The 21,600-nt window shown below is 38.9% G+C and overlaps 1 protein-coding gene across 1 annotated transcript in view; it reads right to left on the reverse strand.

Annotated features, from left to right (window-relative positions):
• Positions 1-21,600, reverse strand: part of ARID1B (AT-rich interaction domain 1B) — a 323,933-nt gene that overhangs the window by 70,771 nt on the left and 231,562 nt on the right. The window contains 1 exon segment of the mRNA XM_039387426.1: positions 10,824-10,913. Within this exon segment, the coding sequence (XP_039243360.1) occupies positions 10,824-10,913 (90 nt within the window).

Here is a 21,600-nt window from a genome sequence, read left to right on the forward strand (position 1 = left end):
TACACATCCAATAAATAAAAAATGAGGAAAAGTACAACATGCAACAATATATTGTAAAAATTAACTTACGTAAGGAAAAAAAATACACTGGGCTATGGGTCTTTCTAGAGGGGCACGTTTAGTGACAGAGTATGGGACCAAAACAACTAAAGAACCTTTCTGAGTAAGGAATAAGGAAGTTTCCCTTGTTCAAGGGCAGAAACTGAAGAAGGGGCTAGACAGGCTTATTACTCTGAAAATCAGGGAATGAGAGAAGCAGAAACAGATTGGATGCATGCACTAATCATCAAATAATTAGAGAAAAATAACAGAAAGTCCTCTACTTATGAATCAGCTCAAAAAAATTAAATAAGCGAAGAGATATTTTCCACTACCACTAAAGGAAAAACTTGTGTGTGTGTGTAATCACAAAATTTTCCAATGCTTGGTACCTTAGCAAGGCACTGGTCAGTATCCTCGAGAAAAAGAGCAAATGTTTGTGCACCCATGACACAAGTTTTTGGCAGGCTTTCCTTCCTCAAACAACAGTTTGTGTTGTATTGCCTCTTTCAGGATTTTCACCACAGAATACAACAGAACTCAGACGGACCTAAAGCAGTGAGTCCCAAATCTAGCTCATCTGTGGATAAACAACACTGAGATAGAAGTGGCAGGGTAAAGCTAAACAAATGAAAACCATTATTCTGCGCAGTGAATGTAATAAAATTTGGCAACCTTTTAGCATGGCAAGATGATCAGGAAGATCACAGTCAGACTGAAACTCTGCCTAGCCCACCTATTCAGATGGCAAGGACAGCTCAGGAAGGCTTTGGACTGATGAACTATGTCTGGGTTTTTGCCCAGCTAAACATGTCCACAGTCAGCACCCCAGAACACTGCAAGGAAACATCCAACAGAACACAACTCATACGTTAATGAAGTATTTTAGTAATTGAAAGAGTTGGTTATTCTCACATAAGCCTGTGACACCAGAACCCTAAATACACAATCAGGTTGTCTGCACAGACTGTTGATGGTACTGGAACCAGCATCTTCGTGTTTGTTCTGACCATGGTGTGGTCAGACCTGGAGATGGGTGGGTTATAGATTGAAGGAGCTAAGAACACACTGTTGTCCCATTGCTTATAGGGGGCCAGCACTACCTGGCCATAAAGTACTTACTGTCACTGGCAAAAAATGGCATGGTACCTACCCCTAAGGTGCTACTTAAAATAAACATTGAAAAGGACACAGTGAAAGAGATTTAGGTACTGGAAAAAAATCTAAGCAGACAAAAATGCTGTACAGGTCTAAACAAATAACAGCAATTAAGAAACTGGGGAAGGTTTGACCCATGTACTAGAATAAAACCCACGTAAATCAAGTGAAATCGTGTGGGTGGCATAAAAAAACTTGGCTTCTAGAGCAAGCAGGCACAAGATTTCTTTGCATTCAAGATACCTCAGATCTCATTTTCACTTTCCAGAAACCAGCCTTACTAAAATATGTTGAGCTAGACTGGTGACAGCCCATATAAAACCTATGTTTGACACACATGAAGTATCTGACAGTCATTTACACTATAGGATGATGGGCTAGTGAGCGTGAGTAGATCAGCTTACAGTGCCAATGTCATTTAGATCATGCAAATAGTAGTTCTCAATATTCTTGTCCAGTTAATAGGCAGGTAAAAGAAATAATGAATCAAATAAATGAACCACCTACACTGCAGCCATACAGTATCTTTGGATGTCTCTGGTATGAACCTGTTAGATGTGTCCCAAGCAGCACCACTGACGTGCACAATATTTAGACACCATGTCTCTGCTAATATACCTGATATTGAGTGAACACTTAGGCTGACAAGCAACTTCAGCAACCGAAGGGTAGCAGCATAAAAACATGTACTGAGATCACTGACACAGGACAAATTCAGAAGCTTATTCTTCAGCTGCTAAAAAGAAGGCTAATAATATTTCTGATAATCAGTTTTTAACTCCTATAAAAGCTAAAAAAATATTTAAAATTTCTCATTTCTTTCTCCAATCACATTCTATTTTTTAAAAAAGCCCCAAAGTATTCTTAGGAGAAAGGTCTTCTTTGAGAAAAAAGAGCAAATGTTTGTACACCCCTGACACAGTTTTTGGCAGACTTTCCTTCCTCAGACAGCCGTTTGGGTTGTATTCACTCTCTCTTCTTCTTTTAATGAACTGTTCTTCTAATTAGAATTTCTTCTTCTAATGTTTCTCCATTAACCATGAAAACAAAAAATCAAGTTTCTACATTGAGCTCTTTTTTTCAGCCCACATAAAACCTTGTCATCTTCTCCAAGTCCATCAGGACACCACTAAACACATTTGAAGTTCTCTGGGCTAGAGTAACAGCGACATGATTTCCCTTTGTTATCTAGACAATTTATTTTCACATTGGCATCTGCTAATACCTTCAGTACAACCACCACATTTCTTCACACCCATTCAACAAAGGATGTTTCTTTGCTTATGTGAAACAAACAGTAATGGAAAACACCACTGCAGCGAAATTAGGACTTCCTGCAAAGATATCTGCAGTACTTCTCCTTTTCACAGAAAGATCAACGTTTAAGAAAAAGCTCTGGATTGGTTTTATTTTTCTTTAAAATTATTTTCTTATTACGCTTTAATATCTATCTTGCAGTCTCCTCACTGTTTATTTGTCTGACTGCTTCCCTTCACAACGTGAATAGCTTTGGGGAAGATGGAAACTAATGACCTAGCTAAGGTTTTAACCCAGACCCCCTGGTGTTTTACCAGCTGTGCTATTAGGTTAACTGGCTGAATCTCCTCTGCTTCTCTCTCTGATATTGCAAAACCCAGTCTATGTATAGCATGCAATAATGTTTAAATTTTTCCCACCCCTAAACCTCCCTCTGCTACTGCCTAGCCTTGAAATTCATATAATCTATCATTGATAAATTAGAATCTGGGGAAGGATCAGACAGATTACCCAGATGGTAGCCGGGGAAGAAATATCCAACCTTTTCCTAATGCAAACCTTGCATAATGCTCTCTGATGCAAATTTTAAGTGCTATACTGAGGACAGAGAAGGAAAGACATTTGTGGAGATGTTGATGCACTGGCTAAACAAAAAAACATTGCTCATCCACCATGTTACACATAATTTGTTATTGTAACATACCTTACACAAGATGATTTTACTATGGTGCTTGAAAAATCAGGGCAACAGTGACTTGTAGCACAAAAGCCTGCCCTCCCAACTGCCCCCAAAGCGAATCCTTAATTTTAGTAGGTAGATTGGACTGCTAGAATTAATCTCAGCAGCAACAATAAAAACCTGAGGACTATGTCTGCTTTGTACAATCAACATTTGTCCAAGTTTGCCTAATAACATGCATACTTAGGAAAATCACGGAGGAGAGCAAAGAAGGAATGGCATTTTTAAATGTATAATATGCAAGGCCTGCAGGCTTAACAGTCTAAATTTCAGGTTTGAAAAATTTACTCTCCCCACAGACTGCTGTTCCAAGGTTCCTTGGATCAACTCAGATCTTCTTTTTCATGAAGTAAATATACTGAATACCATGATATATATACACACACACACACACACACACATATATATTTTGTGGACAAGACTAAAATACACGATGTGTCTTTTCTGTCTTGCACACATGTAAAATAAACCATAATGTTTTTTCAAAAACACAAAATCAGTGTGTTTTCCTCAGTCCCCAAATGCCTTTGTATCAGTCTTATTTTTACTGTGATTTATGATTTTACTGATTTTACTCTTCCTTGTTTTGCAGCTGTTCCCTGACGAGCATTTATTCTGCAGCCTTTTGGGATCCTTTGTGATAGAAAGAACTATCCAGTGTTAGCTATTAATATATATATTATATAGATTTCAACTCGCTGTCCTATATATTAACTTAAAATGACATAAAATGTCTTAGATCAGAGGTTCTTTATCTATAGAGAAGCTTCATAAAAAGGTTAATTTAGTTTCTAAGGGAGTAGAGTGTCCTGAAAACAATGGTGCTGTTGAACAGGCAGACCACAGGCAGCTCCCAGTTTATAGGCCACCACGGGAAGCTGTCCCAGGGACAGGGGTCATACCCAGTAACTTTATATCAAGCCTGGTGACAGCAACATTGACTGTCACTTTGTCAAGTTCTTCATCAGTAACTGCTGTGGCTTATCTTGCTCCCTGAGCCCAGAGGCAGGGAATTTGACAGCTGCCTAATGAAGTCAGTGGAAACTTCTCTATTGAGAAGTCTCTCTGCTGGCAACTATATAAACTCTCTCAGAATAAGTCAATTTTGCTCCCTAATTCAAAAAGAGAATCCCCACTTTAGTTTAAAAAATGAAATAAAGATTCATCCTCAAGTATAACAAGATTTTACATCAGCAAGAAGAGTGCAATGACCATCTGCTAATATACAAAATGTATTTGTTGAGACCCGACTCTGGGTTTTGATGGTACAGATAACTTCAAATCCTACTTCTGCAGTTTTGCTGTCTCCCAGTGTGGTTTATCACATGTAAATCATACCCTTTTCTGCTTCAATTCTTCTTGCAGATGGCCAGTACTGCCACGTATTTAGTGTAGGCCACAGATCATATCAATCTAAAGCTGAGACTGGCTGGTGTATATTTGAAACCCAAGTACAGTCTGAAAACAACATCCTGAAATGGCAATTGATTTCTTTAACAATTAACCTGTTTTGGCAGAGTAACATAACTTCTAATGCTCTTGGGCAAGAAAAGCAGATCTTCCTGAAGTGCCTGAGAGACAGACACAAACCTATTCACTCCAGAGCTCAGTGAGAAAAACTGTAACCTTTCAACCCAGAAATGTTGATTACTAATTAAAGTAGACATATTGTGGGTTTTTTGCTCATCACACTGAGACTACATTTCAGTGCACTTCTACTGTCAAATTAAAAATACAGAGGTAAAAACGAACCATGGCCTGATCCTTTTTAAAAACTGATGATAAATTTAGCACTCACTAAATTGAGAAACTACTGTAGTTTTTTGAGTCACCAAAGAAGTTTAGCGCACAGTTCTACTGCTTGGCTTTGCCATCACATATAGATCTGCTCTGTGTACTTGTATGCATCATGTTCCTACTTCATCACGTGACTTGAGATGAAAAAGGTATGTTTTACAGAGTTAAGTGTGACAGTTTCAACTAAAACCTGCTTTTCCTCCTTACGTGATGCACTTTTTCTGGTTGTTGAGGGCATAATTCCTCTAACCCCAGTTTTCTGGGCATGAAGATTTCCTCCCAGCCTGGCATAGTGTTCCTACATACCAGGCAGAGCTCAGCTCCTCCGCACTGACCCACTTGGAGCGCTATGTGCAGAAGAGGCACTCAAAAATACCTGAGGCTTTGCACTCAATGCATGTCTCAAGCATCTTTCTTTAAGAGCCTGAAACACTTCAGTCTGCATCATGTAAACTTATTACCAAGTCTGATTTAACCTTAAGTGGTGTCATCGTTAACATGGCAAGCAGAAGAATTTTAATGACAAGAATCATTTTATTCTCTAGCTCCTCAGTGCTCTGAATAGATCCCAAAATCCCCAAATGAGAGCAAAAAACGTATTCTCAGGGAAAGTCTTTTTAAGATCTAAAAGCAAACTACAGTATCTTTTTTGTTACAATAAGAATTCTTTGATCTATTTTCTTCCTTTTGGTTTGTCTTTTTAAGAAGAAAATAGATTTCAGGGAAAAGAATCTCTACCATTGAATGTCAGTATTAAGCCATAAATCTCATCAGGAATTGTAGGCGCAAAACACCCAATTGGTATTCTGTGTCTTCCGCACAAGTAAAAACATTTATATTTTGTTAGAAGAAAATACATGACTGTAGAATTTATGTGATGACTGTGTACAAATAAGCATGCCCAGAAAACAGTTAAAGGGGAGAAAAATACCTATATGAAATCTAATGAGCAAATTAGGAAATTGTAGTTACAGGAATTCAGTTGCTACTTAGTGTTTATAGGGAAGCACAAAGAGAACATCAAAATGCCCGATCACATCCCATCTGTTACTACCTCTTGCTGGATAACATCTTGGCTGCCAAAAAAGCTATTTAAATTTACTACATTACAGCTACTGATAAATATCACTTCTGTGAAGATCTAATACTAAATAAGGACAAGATCTGAGGATAAACCTTACAAGCAGTTGTGTCAAAAAGATCCAAATTTTGCTTACTATAACACCTGTACTCCTACAAGCCTGCAGTTTCTTATTCCCTGTCTCTGATATGTTTTTAACAGAGCACATAACTGTACAACAATCCTCAAAAGCTGGATCATGTCAACAATGGAAAGAAATAAAGCTCGAACAGTAAGAATGACAGAAAAAACTAAAAATGAAAAACTGCTGGGAGAAGGTGATGGAGAAGGTGGCGACTTCTATTCAACAATTTTGGAGGTGCTTACTCTGGGCACTGTCCACATAGATCTGACAGAATGCTGCCATGAAAATGCCTCAAGCAATGGAATACATTTTCCAGCACATCACAGCAGCTGCAACAGCAATTCTGCTTGCAATCCATGTCCAAAAAGAAAAGTTCTCAGTGGTCCTATTTCAGCATATCTCAAGGACTAATTAAATCCTCATTACTATCTTCTAATTATTCCAGTGCTCTGGGATTTCACTCAGCAAGTCCCCAGTGGTGCATTAGATGAAAAGGGTTAAATAACCTGTGTTGATTTTGAGACTCCAGATCTATTTCAGACCTTTAGCATATCATCAGCATTATCATGAATATTTAACTATGTACCGCTGTGAAAATTATAAGGGGAAAACAATTAAAGATTTTTTAAAAATTAATTCTGACCCATATACATTTGCACTAATAAATAAGGCTTCTTTAAGTATCCCCATTATGAGAGTGCTCGCCAGAGTAATAATGTGAAGTCATTAACTGTTTCCATTAAATTCAATGGTTTTTAGGAACTCCCAATTCACTATTTTAATATAAGACTGAAACCTGACATGTACATACCCAACTGCATAAGCATGAAAAATACTACTTAAAAGCAGGTAAGTTTTCTGAGCTTTTTCAAAATTAGGTAAGGAACCATTCATTCCTGCAGGGGGTAAAAGTGCCTATTTCAACATTATTGTGACACATATTCATTCTCCTAACAGTGCTTGAACAGGTGAGTATTTGTATAGGCAGATGGAAATCTCCATTAGTTTACAAAAGTAAGAATGGGAGTATAAGCTAAAGGCCAAGACAAAGGTTTCTTTTTCACACTGCAGCTTCAGGAAACTAATTTAGGGTGTTAATTGGGATATGCTGGGTTTCTATTTGATCCCTAGAAGTAACTACTAACTCATTGAGCAGTTCTGGCTACTAAGGACATCCTCAAAGTGCAGCTTCCAAAACTTAAACAAGTGAGTAGGTACAGCTGAATATAAGGAACTCAAGAGACTGTGTGTACCTCAACTATTTGCCGAACGGTCATGACAGCTGTGGTATCATTGCTGCCCTACCTCTGGGCCTGATGCAACAAAAGCTTATAAAAAGCTTTGAGTTCAATAAACACAAAAATTCAACCCCCTACTTTTGATCATACAAAGAAAAGTCTGGAGTAGATATATCAGAAAAAAAGAGCAAAACATGCATCCTCCTTCCCCCCAAAAGCATAGCAAATTTAAATGACTACCTCAATTAGTCATGACTACATTGCCATTATGGTATCCCCAAGTAAAGGTAATTGTTGGGATTCAGCAGCAGTTAATACACATGCAGGTAGAGCAGCCATGGCCACTCCTGCTTTTCCAAGAGACTTCTGACACCAGACCTACACAGCCTGCTCCCTCTATCCCCAGAGCTGTCCAGCTCTGACAGTCCATTATGATGTATGGGACTTACTTCAAGTCCCAGTACTTTTAAAGACACATGAGCTGAGACATAGCTTATGTATATAAAAGTAAATATAATTTCTTGTTACCTAGGTAGACAACCTTTGTTTGTAGAACTAAAACCATTTCACTGATTTGGCATCAAACAACAATGGCCAGTTACCAATTCTGGGACAAGAACAGAAGTCCCTAGGATAGCATGCTCCATTTACACTGACCAGGTCCAAATGTCCTACAGCTCGAGCAGGAAACGAAAGATTTTAAAATTATTTTTAAAAAGTAAGCATTTTCATGCTTATTACAGAAAGCATGAAATAAGCTATATAAAAAAAAAGCTGAAGAGTACAAAAAAATCCAATCCCCCAAGAAATTTCTATTGCTGTACATATGAACAACAATACTGCTCCTCTCCTTCTGCACATAGAGTGTACATGTAAAAATATGCTCACTGCTTCATGCTGCACTGTATGACAGGGAATGTATACTCTCAGGCAGGCAAACATAAAAATCCCTGCTGGGTGCTGAGCAACCATGGAATGCAGGGTAAAATACAGTCAAACACTAAGGTAAGTGTAAACTTAATGGTTCAAGGTAGTGGTTTAGCATCCAAAAGTGTTAAAAGCTCAGACTCCACCTGTCAGTCAAGCTTCATGATAGCTGATAAATAGCATTTTTTTCAAGTATTCAGAGCAGAAGATTTTGCTTAAGAAATGAATACTAGTCCTTTGTTTATCCAATTCTCTCTCTAAACAAGGAAAGAAATGCTATACAAAGTGCAAACCCAAACAACATTACCTTATCGAATGTAGTGTCACTGGGGTTTTTGTTTTCATTTTCATTTATTTTTTTCTTTTCTTTTTTTTGGAGAAAGTGTATCAGTAAGCCGAGAGTTTAAATTACTGTAAGGATCAGGTGTCCTTAGCAGCAACGATTTTCTGCTCAGGTTTTTATCAGTAAATGACAAGCACCTTCCCTTTGAGCCCCCATCATTCCCCCTCCTTCCTTTCTTCAAGTTCAGTGGAAACCAGTTCAAGAAAGCAAAGGAATCAACTAATGTAACAGCCTTTTTAAAAGGTGAAGTTTTCCATTTCAAAGGAGCCTCTAATCAATGACAGTGCACAAAAGGGAATGCACGCATGTTTATGTGCGTAAGGCACAGACTTTAGAGAAGCTTTGGGGAACATGTTCTGCAAAATCAATATGATCCAGCTAGTTACAAATTTTGAATCTCCCCCATGAACCAAATGGACTTCTTATACAAGCTGGGTCACAAGATCATGCACATTACACCAGTTTTTGCATATGAAGTGTTCAAAAACTGCAACATTCCCAAAAACATTTTCTCTAAGAAAATACCTACAAATCTCACTGCAGAGAATAAAAACCAGACTAAATCAATCTGTAAATTTTAATTCTTTCACTGTTATTTACTTGTTTGATTTCCCAGTTATAGCACCTGTCTTCTCTGTTTTACTTCTGAATACCCCTCTGCCTCTCCTGACCATATAATGACCCCCAGTTTTGTTCTACAGCAGAACAGAGAGGTTTGATCTTTCCAGCTCTGTCAGACCTGCATAACTCATCCCCCAAAGTCAGGTGAGGAATACGCACTGCAGAAACAATTGTTACTGGGTAATATAACATTTTGTGCCAAGACCCAGTTGTGCCAGGAAATGTAAATATCTTTGTGAGATGTTTGGGTCTTTAAAGCCTCCATCTGATCCATTCTTGCTGCCTTGTGACATCTATCACACAAGGCATCATATACTTGTGTTGGATACTGAGGCCATCCTTTTTCTCACCAAACATGCACAGTATTCTAAATTTTTTAAAGGGGAAAATAAGTCTCTGCACTAACAACCGAGTATAAAGAATGACCGGAAAGGAAACAAAACAAATGAGCATGGAATTCTGTATTTCATGTTCTCATTAATCAGCAGTCCTGGAGGAGGGGACAATCAGCCCAGAAAAATAGCAAAAATTAAGACTCTCTGCTCTTCTTTGTGAGTCCTCTTAGCTCCTCCTGGATGCTATCCCAGAAATTTGTCATTCTGTGAGTTCAACTTGTTTCACTGCGAGAAAACTTCTAGTATTTATGGTATCCCCATATGGTGCTACTTAGGATATTTCTGGAAGCAAGACATTTTAGGAGGGGCATTTCATAAATAACTCCATGTTTATCACAGTTACCATGTGTCTGTTTTGCAAGCCTGTCACTGGCACATGTTAACCACTGCATGGACAGGATGCCCAATTTACAGCAGTTGATTGTATGTACGGCCATGCAACAAAGCTGTGACAACTATCTTCCATGAGCTAGGGAGGAAGGAGGTGAAAGGAAAAAGGCTTAAAAGTTAAAAAAGGTAACATTAATTTAAAAATGCTCTGTTTATTTTTGTGAGCACTTGCTAGGAAGCACCCTTTTAGAACCGTGCTGTTGCCTACAATGTTTTCCCTTGCAAGATTTCCAAATGTTTGAACCATTTGACCTAAATATTTGATTTCCTTTTATATTTAAAGATATTTTTATCCTAGAACTGGATAGAGGACTATCGTGTCCATGCAAAGACAGAGATGAGAGTTTTAAGAACAGTAGCAAAACTGTAGTGCTCATAGTGAGCACTATTTCTGTATATCTTAATTTCAAGATAGACAAGAATAAGTTGTATTCTCTAAGACATGACTCAAGTATTTACAGAAACTGCCTTTATACCCTGGGCATTCATTATATTTTGAGAAAACCTTGTTTTCAATTATAGTTTGGTAAAACCTGCTATTCCATTGCTCTTTCCCCATCGAAGGAACACCCCCCAAGCCTCTTACAATGAAGACTGTCATTATTTTCCCTGGGAGAAGAAAAGAAATACCAGGAAATCTCACATGGCTAATGTGCATCTGAAAATGAAGGTTGCATTTGACACCGACTAAAAAAGCCCCAACACCTAACAAACCTCGGTCCTGTGGCATTGGTGACTGGCTCAAGGCAGGGTGGGAGCTGGATTCTGACTGGCTGCCAGGAGGCTGCGGTGGCATCTGACTGCCTGTAACACACAGAGAAAAAAGGGAAAACAGACTTGCTTTTAACATTTCAATGCACAAAACCAAGCCTTGCTGCATTTTTCAACCACTCAACATCAAAGAAATTACCAACTGTATAAGGTAAAGGCAGAGCTCAACAGGTCAAACTTTTTTCATATTTTTTTTCTTTTATTTTTTGAAACCCATGTAGGAAACATGCACAAACATATTTAGCAACAGGCATGGTGAAATGTTCAATTTTGTATTGAGCTAGTTCCCAACCTCACCAATATGATCCAATTTATAGCTGCAAATCTCCTGACACATATTTCTGTTAGAGAGTTTAACAAAATCCAAGTCTGCTGAACAATAGGGCTCATCCTGCTGAGCTTAAACTGGCCTCCAGCCAGGCAGACATGGACTGCTGCCAACAATATTACCAATGAAAAATTTGGTCAATACAAAAATGACTAATAACAACAGTTTAAAAACTATTTTGATGAATCAGTGGTTTCAATATTGTTTGAATGTCCATGTAGAATATGGGAATAAACAATAATATGTAGGTGCATGTGGTGAAAGTGAAGCATGTTTGAAAGAGATCAGAGAGAAAAGGGGTATCTTATTATTCAAATAAAAGCAAAGGGAAGTTATTTATTAAAATAATTAGCCAGAACAGACAGATCCATTTTTATTACTTCGTTCAAAAGACATCCAGAGAATTCATCCACTGCTGTCTGCCCACTCAAACAAGAACAGCACTCACAGTGCTGTCTGTGAGGCTCAGGACACAAAATCTTCCCTTTCAATGTTAATGGATAATAAAGCAGGCTTTTATTGCACTGATACAAGTCACTCCTCTGGGTCACCATTCAACATCATGTGAAGCAGGGAGGTCAATGCTACCACCCTCCCAATGCCCCAAGGGCCTTGTGCCTAAGAGTCAACTTGTCACAGGAGTACAATGAGACCTGGAGATCCCCTAGGACTCCTCTTCACTCCTGGTCTGAGACATGCCTACTTGTGACAGCCCAAGAGGCTTGAAGACCACCTCAGATTAAGCAGCAAATATATACTTTACGCATTTAGACACTGCAGTGATGAGCACGGTATAAATAGCAGGAGACAGATTTATATCCCTCATCCTCAGAAAGTGTTCAGATTATTTTCCGTTTGAAAGAAATGGAACGAATAAAAACAGAGGCAATAGATTTGTGCCTGCTGAGACTCATTTCCTCCTGCTCAGCAGCTGCCCCTCCGCAGTGCAGGAGCAAGAATCCTGCGGGCAGTCCTGGCGCTGGGAGCTGGGCTGACAGCGGGGCAGCAGGGCCTGCTCTTTAGAGCCATGAAGAGCCCCAAGTTGGACATAAAAGCAGGAAAGCAAATGTGTCTGCTCTGCCCTGTCCCCTTCCCATCCTCAAACCAACTGAGTCTCAGCACCAACTCTGAAGAAAAGCCAGACGGATAGAGAACAAAAAGAAAATCTATAAAATGTGGAGTGTAACCACTGCCTAGCTATTCAGATGAGGTGCATTTGCACCAAAAACATGACACTCAACATTACCAGGAGCAGCTGTGACAACTGTCTCAGAGATGCAAATACTGGACTAGAGGCAGAATTGTACCTCTAAAAGACTAAACATGCCACTCAGTGCCTGAGGCTTTGGCATCCATGGCCCATTCACGAACTCTGAGGCATATGACAATAATAATGAAAAAACCCAGATTGTGTTTTGATGTCACTCAAGAGCAGGCTGGGGAGACAGTAAGTGCCTTCATTATAATGAACGCTTTTGGCTTGACAGGAAGTGACTCAAAAACTGTAAACAAACAGCAATTCCATGTGAACACAGGGCACTGCCACTTCCACTGTGTATGCCCGAGGCACTGCTATCAGACAGAATACTTTAAGTAGATCAGAACCATCTAAGATTTTTGCAAACACTTAAAAATATTAATAAAGGCAGGGTAGTCATGACTGCACCACACAGCCCTCAGCAGGGTCCCCCTTTAGGTGGAGGCTTGACAACTTTGAGAGATGCTATAGTGCATAGAATAACTATGCTAGGCAACATATTTTGCGTATTATACAAGGTCTCTATTTTTTACATGGATAATAACATCAGTTCTCTGTCAGGAACCTTATCCTGCACAGGCAGATGTGCAAGCATAAACCACGAAAGTCAAAGCCCAGAACCGCACACGTACAACATGATGCAGTTTTATCAGACTCCAGAGTTTTGCAAATTTATTGAAATTATTAGCCTCTGCAAACACTAATGCTATTTTATCAGTACACTTTTTTACATTTACTTCTGGTTTTTTCCTGTATTCAACAAGCTTTAAAGCAAATTTTTTGCTTCACAAAGGAAAACTACTTCATAAACATACTCTAACGACAAACTTTCAGGAGAAGTATCTGCTATGCTAAGTATCAGTGGGTACTACAGATTATCCAGATGCTGGACATCAAGGTATTGCATCAAAATGTTTTCAGTCAAACTGCCATTTTATTCTTAGAAGCGATCTGAAAGGTAAAAGGAGGCTAAGCACCCAAATACCTTTGAAGACTTGAACTGAACTCTTAATTTGGGTATCTAACTCCTATTGATTGGGAGCTGATGACAGGACTTTAAAAACCTTTGAAGATCCTGTCTGCCATGCTTTTTAAGTTTCTTTGTCATGAAAAGAAATGACCTTAAAGATTTTCCATTTCTTTCCTTTAAATGATAGTAATCCTTCTCTCTTTCAACCAGTACTGCAGTTGTGATTCTTGGAAGACACTTTAAATAATACATTAACAGACTTTTGTATTTTATTAGGGAAGGGAAACTTCGACAAAAGAAAAACAACCTCTCTTCTTTTTTAACATAAATTCTACAGCTATTTAAGAGAGAAAAAAAAATCCAATAACTTTTTTTCACTGACAGACTACTGCCTCTTTTGAGCCAATGATACACAGATGGAAGTTTAAACGGGGATGACCTTTTCCCCTGTTTTGTACAGCACTATTGCCACATTGGTGAGATACTCCACCTGCCAAAACTTATCCAAAGTGAATACTATGGATGTTTCACAATATTTTTATTATGCAAAATCACAGAAAATGCAATAATGTGCATCAAAAGGATAGAAGCTGCCACACTATTTCTTTCCCCTTTATTTAAAAGACCAAAACACTGTTCAAATATATATAGCTATCTAGTAAAATTAGTTGTTAAAGCTACCAAAACCAGTAGTCTATGTAATATAGTGTCTACTACTAAAAAAACCCCAACGGTCAACTGAAGAGGTAAGAAAATTTAAAAATGCTTAATAACATATTTGTAAACTGGTTTTCTATTTTTAAAGTATGTGAATTGCTTTTAAACATTTTGCACTTTGAAAATCTACACTTCAAATTGAGTCAGGAGAGACTGCACAGCACCTTTGGAAGAAATGGACTGACAAAAGCACTAAACAGTGATTACATTATGACTACAGCCATGCAGTTAAACTGTAAAAGGTAAATTCCTCAGAGCCAACAAAGCAAGCAAGAGCAGACCTTTGATATACTGCTGAGGAGGGGTCCTTACAGTCAATTACAGTCCACATCAGTAACATTTTGAAACAAGCTGAGGGCTCTCTGCTCCCACCACTGTAATGACACTGGAGGATGCTCAGCTGCAATACCCTGTACCAGCTGCATAGCACCTCACAGAACTATGCCTGAACAATTGAATCAAGAAAGCACTTCAGTGCTAACAGGTTCTCTCTGGGAAATTACTAGTTAAGGGGGGAAGGAGGGATATCAGCATAGGAATTTTAAGGTGTGTGAGGAACTAGCAAACAGGAGGGTGGGGGACTGATCATAGCCTGTGTTAAAAGGGGAACACTAGGCTGAAGGAAAGGCAGAAATTAAAGATCTTGTAGCTTGTCTTTGGGACAATTCCCAATATAATTTAGGAATTAAGAGCTAGAACTGGATTTAATGATATTGGCTGATCACAAAGTAGGGAATTTTAGTCAATATAAAAGATGATAAAAATACTACCTAAGAAACCCTTTGGATCACCTTTCGGGTTGGAGTATCAAAAATGCAAACATTTATATTCACAGAAACAGGCCTTTTGTAATGGAAGAGCTGTAGGTTATAAGGTAGAAATGGGAGAAGAAAAGGAAGGAAAAATCTGACCATATTTTTTGACCTAAAATGGTTGTAACTTACGAACAGTTGTAACTAACCATTTGACGTGCCACCAAAAGAAACAAATTTATTACTAGGATGAATTAGGAGGACTGTTTCCAGTAGAGATAAGACAACACAACATCCTTGCTGATGTGTCACTGGTGAGCCTTCATACAGACAAACGGAGAAAGTTTAAAAGTTAGCTGGAATGGGAACCATCTACCAGCATGACATAACAGGAGGCTCAAAGAGCAAGTATTATTTAGTATTACAAAAACTGAAGCTGTGATTTTGTGACTTCTTTCTAAAAATACATTTGCAGCTAAATATCAAGGAGGAAAAAGATCATGATGTGTAGGATGATAATCAAACCATTACTGGAATTTGAAACAACTTCCTTTTAGGAATAATGAGGTCCTGAAAATCTAGTGATTAAGATGAAATCTGATAAAATAATGGGATAATCATCACACAGTAGATGTGACAGTAAAGGCTTACACACCAGAAGGGACATTCTGGGTCTCAGATCCCTACATCAGAAATGAAAGAACATAAGTAGGCTTCTATATGGGAGCGTTTCAAATGAGCTTTTCAGGAAATTTAAAGTGAGGCAAAATGACCTCAAAGGAAAGAAATTTTTCTATGGGTAGCGTAAAGCGAAACTGGTCATGTGTTTTGTGTTATCTCTTCATCTCACAAAGCCTATGACCCCTTAAGAATAAAGACGATTTTCTTCCTTAATTTATGCATTGTAGCCAAGCTTCCTGTTGTATCAACAGCATTTTTTAAATGACTTATTCATTCCAGTAAAAACCAGGGGCTGTCTGCATATCCTGTCAAATTAAGACATAGAAAATATTAAAACTTCCTCATATCTATGCAGTAATCTGAGTGCAGATGTTTTAAAAGGCCTGAGACATGAGGACCCTTTCAGATACAGCAGCTGTGGCTGTGCTGGGATACAGAGAGTCAAGTACACTCAGACTAAACCTTCTGGCTTTGCTCAGTGCCATACTGAGTAGGAAGTGAAATAATTGTTAGTACTGCCTGCACTGACAATGGGCTTGGTGTCAAGGGGCAGGAAAGCAAATATATTGCCCTCCAGGGCCAAAGCTCATTTTGCTCCAGAGGGGAAGGGAAAGCAGCAGCAGACACTGCCAGGAGGGTCTGTTTCATCCATGCCCCATCCAGAAGTCACCTCTGCATTTGGATCAAAGTTAAGCACTTTCTCCTGAGATTTTGGAAACAAGCCCAAAGCAAGCTGTCAATGGGAATCTTCAAAAAGCTGCGACTCACCTGGATAATGAGTGGCTTTCCAGTAGGTTATAGCAAGCACCTGTCTGCCTGAGGACTATTCCTCTCCAACAAATTCCAAAATCTTGCTGCAAACTGTGAAAGCACTAGAGCTCTTCAAAATTAAGGATGCACCATTTATTTATTTGTATAAGTGAAGACATAAGTCAGTTTAAATCTAGGAATCACTGCTTTTCTATCCTCAGTAACACCCACTCCAGACTTGTAATATCACTTTACAGTTATGAGAAGTTTCATTTGGAGGAATGAAATTCTTTCTGCTTTCACCTCTGCCTAACTCCCCAACCATTTAATGCATTATTTTCATTAAGCTTGGGAGAATTTCCAGCCCAGTGTATTTCTGCTGGAGGCCAATCCAGCATGGTGCAGCCCAGGATAGCAACCAGTTAAATCTTTTCTAATCCCTGCATTCAGAAATGGTGGCTCACAGCAGCTGGCACACAGGAACTGAATAGAGCAGGCAAGCTCGTATTTCTCTCACCAGGCCAAATTAATAAAAACAAAACCTGATTTCTCCTTCTCATTTTCCTATTCTTCCTGCTCCCCAATATTTTTCCTCTTTCAAACAATTTTTTTTTATTTCGTTTGAGAAGCCTAATGTTTGGCTGTCTTCTGAAGAAACGGGCACAGTGACAGATGAAAGGCCGTATTCATCGCCTAATTCAGAATAGGAAAAAAACGACTGCTGTGCATTTAAGATTCTAACAACCTTGCAATTTTGTAGAGCCGTTTTCCCTTACCCGTTCTTTTGAAGAAATCTGCTTTTATTCTGTTAATAACTAACCACAGTTGCAGCAGCATGGATCCGATTAGCAGTTCTTACGCTACAAAGGGTGGGGGGGGGAAGGCTGTGAACAGGGTTGCCAATTTGTCCACTTGGGTCCCCAGGAGAAAGATTAGATGAGGTGCTTGCTCCTTTCTTCCCCACTTGCTTGCTGCTCTGCACTAGACAGACTTCTTCAAAGCTCAGCCACTGACTTAATTTCTTTTTTTTCCCCCTCTAAAGTCTCGTTTAACCACCCCTCCACACATTTTGCACTCTGTGTCACCACGGCCCTCCAAAGAGACGGCGTGAATTGGTACGAGAGGGGTTGGGAGAGGCTGTGGCCGCAGCTTGCCAGCACCATCTCTCACACCTCTATGGGGCCTCTGAACTGCTTTTAGATTTTGTAAATTATATTTTCTTAAATTTCTGCAAACCGCTGGGAAAGTGTCTATGTTCTTTAGGGAATGATCCAAACCCTGTAATCATACTGTGTTTTCTTCACTCTGTCCTTTTAAGCCTTCCATAAAAATGGCAGTTTTGCTTGCATTTAGACTGAAGTAGGAGATTGCAAAGGGTTGTATGGATTTAGTAATCCGTAATTACTTGGGACGTATCATTACATGTTTGTTAATGCAAAAAGCATATACTTCAGCTAGTGAAAAACCATTCTCAATTTCTTTATGTCAATTAACCAGAATATAAAATTGTAACTGATGCAAGTGTTAAATATCTAAAAGCTCCTAACAAAGCAGACAGTAGTACTTCTTTCTTACATTTGGCTCATTTCTTCCTTCCAGAAATGAAACCTACCCTGCCATACACCTGAAACTTAGAACTACAGAATTCCACTCAGGGATTTAATCCAAGTTCCAAAAGGAAGAATTTTTCATTAGCAATGCTCATTCTCTAGACTACATTTATAACTATGAGGAGGTTTTTTTCTCTAAGCTGTTCCTCATGGTGTCAACTGAATTTAAGAGCCCAAGAAGCACAACAGATGTAGGAGACATACACTTCTAATATTTGCCACCTAATAAAAATCTTAATTCCTAACTTTAACATTGCCAGATCCTAAACAAACCATATGTCAATTTTCATTTGTGATATCTGCAGCGTAAATACATGCAGAAAAGGATGGGTGAATGTGAACTGAAACTGCTGTTTCTTATCTGTATTTCTTTTCCCTTGATCCAGCTACATGTAAGAATTTCTCAGAATAAATATTCATCATCAAGCAGCATTAACTCGGAAGACCATCAATGATGGAGTTTGAGTCCTCCCTGCTCTTCCTGGCTCTCTCAGGTTTAGCAAGCAGGTGGACATTGGAGCAGCACTATGTGGCAATGAACTATTTAGCTAGTCCTGCCTGTTACTCCTCATACTATGTCATTGCCTGTGATTAACGAGTGTTTTAGTAGCAAAGTGTATGTGCTCTCACTAATACTACCCTCAAAAGGAACAAACTCTTAGCTAATCTAGTTTTTCTTATTGCATTATATTGCAAATTACACAGCCCTGTTCTCAATGGTTCTCAGGGACAGGGGAGAAAAGGGCAAATTGAATGCATAAAGGACAAAAGTACCTTGTGGCAAACCTGCTTCCAAAAACCATTTGGTGGGTCTGATCTCCCTAGAAGACAAGATCTATCATGCCATATTTCATCTTGCCCGACAACGATAAGCTCCAAAGACTGGTGCATAAGCGAAGTAATTCTTCATGTATTTTTAATCAACCGAGAACTTTCATCTGGCGAGCTCCCTCTACAAGGTCACACGTACCATGCACAGCCACGTGCGTCTCAGGCAGTTTGCAAACACCAAGTCCTATGTCAGCTTCTGTTTGGAAGGGGGAGTATCAACATTAGCAAGCCCTGGTTATATCATTTATAAACATGCAGATGTGGATTATTAAAGATTAATGCATTTTGGGATTGGTGTCGGCATTCCGTTTGTCTCACGCCGAAACCAATTCTGTTCTTCATTAGTCAACGACAACCTACATCACCCTGTTGTGGAAGAGAAATCAAAGGTGCAAGCATGAATTGAGAATAAGTGATGAAACTGATTACTAAGAAACTTAACGGCTGTAATCAATCAACACATCACAACAATTTGAGTCCACTGTTATCTGGAAATGGGGAACAAACAGAAAAGCTTGCCAACGGAGTGAATTGTTCTTTTGTGTTTGCTTTCTAAAAACCTACTTTGCAATTTGACTTCCATATCTACCTACAGAGCAATGCTGTCAAAGGGATGCTCAAATCTTTCAAGCTGCAGCTCAAACTGCATGAATTTCGTCTCTAAGAAGGAAAAAGGATACCTTGTTTTTCATTCATTTTTTTAAAAAAATGTTATTTGGAGGTAGTGAAAATGCTCTTCTTTTGAAGCTAAGTGGCTATTTTCTAGCTGGGACAGAATTAATTCAAGCCATATTTTTAATTGTTCAGATTCCTTATTCTAAGGAGGGACACACCACGTATCCGTCTAGCCAAGTCTGACACTAACTATGAAGCATGAAGGCTGCTTTAAATATCTCTAATGGCAGTGATACATAGTCCATTGAAAAACTGAAAACTGCAACAGCCTATCCCATCACAGAAACCAAACCAATTACGACATTTATGCTCTATTTTATCTAGGTATAACAACCATCTGTCAACAACAACAAAAACACACTGATAGAGATGTGAGAGACTTTTCCCATTTGCTCATCAATCACTGCTTAGTATTGCAAGGGACGAGGGAGTGAAAGACAACCTTTTCACTTATGATAAAACACAAATTAATGCCCTATTTGCCAACACAAAGAGAGACAATCCATGTTTGTGTAGCCAAGTAATGACAGAGTAAAAAACCCCAAATGTTCAAAAACAAGTACACGTCGTTTTAATTTTCTTGACAAAAACATATGTGGGTTGAGCAAAAAAAGTTAGAAAGAAATGAAAAGGTTAATGATCAAATGTAAACAATAATTGTCCAAGGATGGCCTTAAAGCATACATCTGAAACTAACAACAAACATACCTGTAAAATCTTGGTGGCTGTGTTTAAGTATATTTGAATTTTATTATGTGAAGCAGAACACATGCATAATTATGCAAATATTTTAATTGGATTTCAACAGCCCTCATACTCTAGATGGATTTAAACAAGCACGGTGCTACCAATGACTCACAGAGCTACAAGAAGTGGCCTGTCATATGCATGCTGCCAGAGTGTCCACAGCAGCAGATGCCCTGCCATGCTGGCTGCTCGGCCATTGCCAGGATGATGAAAACAGGTCTGGCAGGAATCAACAAAGAGGACACACCAGATATGGGGCAGAGCACAGCTATGGGGATGTGAGCACCACTGATTTGGCCATCTGCTGGAGGTTTACACGAAGCCTTTATAAGGTGCTGGACAACTCTCAGTGCTGTGCTCCCCAGACCCCTCAGGAGGTTCAGTGCATGCAGCAGAAATGTTTGTCTCCGGCTGACACAGAGATTCACCTATATACCAGATATGAAGCAACTGAAACTACTTAAAACTAAAGCCCATAAATGACCCCTAAAAAATAACCACCACAGGGCATGCTGGTTTTGGTGATTTACTGTTTTTCTATCTGATGCTTAACTTTGGGCCACTAAAAAACAGCAGGTTGATGGTGCCGGAATAAGAAACTCTCTGTCATCAGGAAAACCTAACAGGAAGAACTTGAACAGTGTGTCTCTGTCTTCTGCATCTGTTCTGGGAAAACCACCTTTGCAGAGAAGGACACCTCTTTGATCTCTGTGGCCAGACTGCAAGTGTGATAGGAGTGCCTTTTGTAGTATCGGCTCTCCTCATGAAACTAAACTGAGACTATTTAGTTAATTCATGAAGGCTTGAGACAACCGATTATTCATCAATTGTGACCTGGGCTGAATTCTAACTGGTATCATGGGTTAGATGCTCCCATGCTAGAAGCAATGCCTTGAGCTAGAGCGCCTTATAATATGCTTATTTTTTTCATCCTTTGAAAACATAGAAAAACTCTAAATATTGTTCAAACCGTTCAAAAGAAAGGGTTTTAAACTACTACTATGTGAAACATTCACATATTTCATTTGTAAGCATTCTAGATTTCCAAAACTGCTGAATAGATGTTTTGTGCACTAGCAGTGATTAAGAACATAGCTACGTCAATGGCATTTTGTGTTTTGTTTTTTTCTGGTCTGGATGCCAATGAACAGCATGCATCTTCCTTGCAACAAGCTGTTGCAAGATTTTTGCCTCCGGAAAAGCCAGGGGGGAAACACTGATAGATGTGTTAAAATAATCTTTCTAGACAGGGGTATCATATCCATTTCACAAGGATATAATTCCCTCTGTGGTTTCGCAATTATTTTAGGATATCTAAAACTTCAACAAGTACATAGTATTACAAATTCACAGAATCACAGAATTGTTTGAGTTGGAAGGAACCTTAAAGTTCACCTAGTT

The sequence above is a fragment of the Pipra filicauda genome, unplaced genomic scaffold, assembly GCF_003945595.2.
Source record: "Pipra filicauda isolate LSUMZ 115617 unplaced genomic scaffold, ASM394559v2 scaffold55_size4083901_pilon, whole genome shotgun sequence".
NCBI lineage: Eukaryota > Metazoa > Chordata > Aves > Passeriformes > Pipridae > Pipra > Pipra filicauda.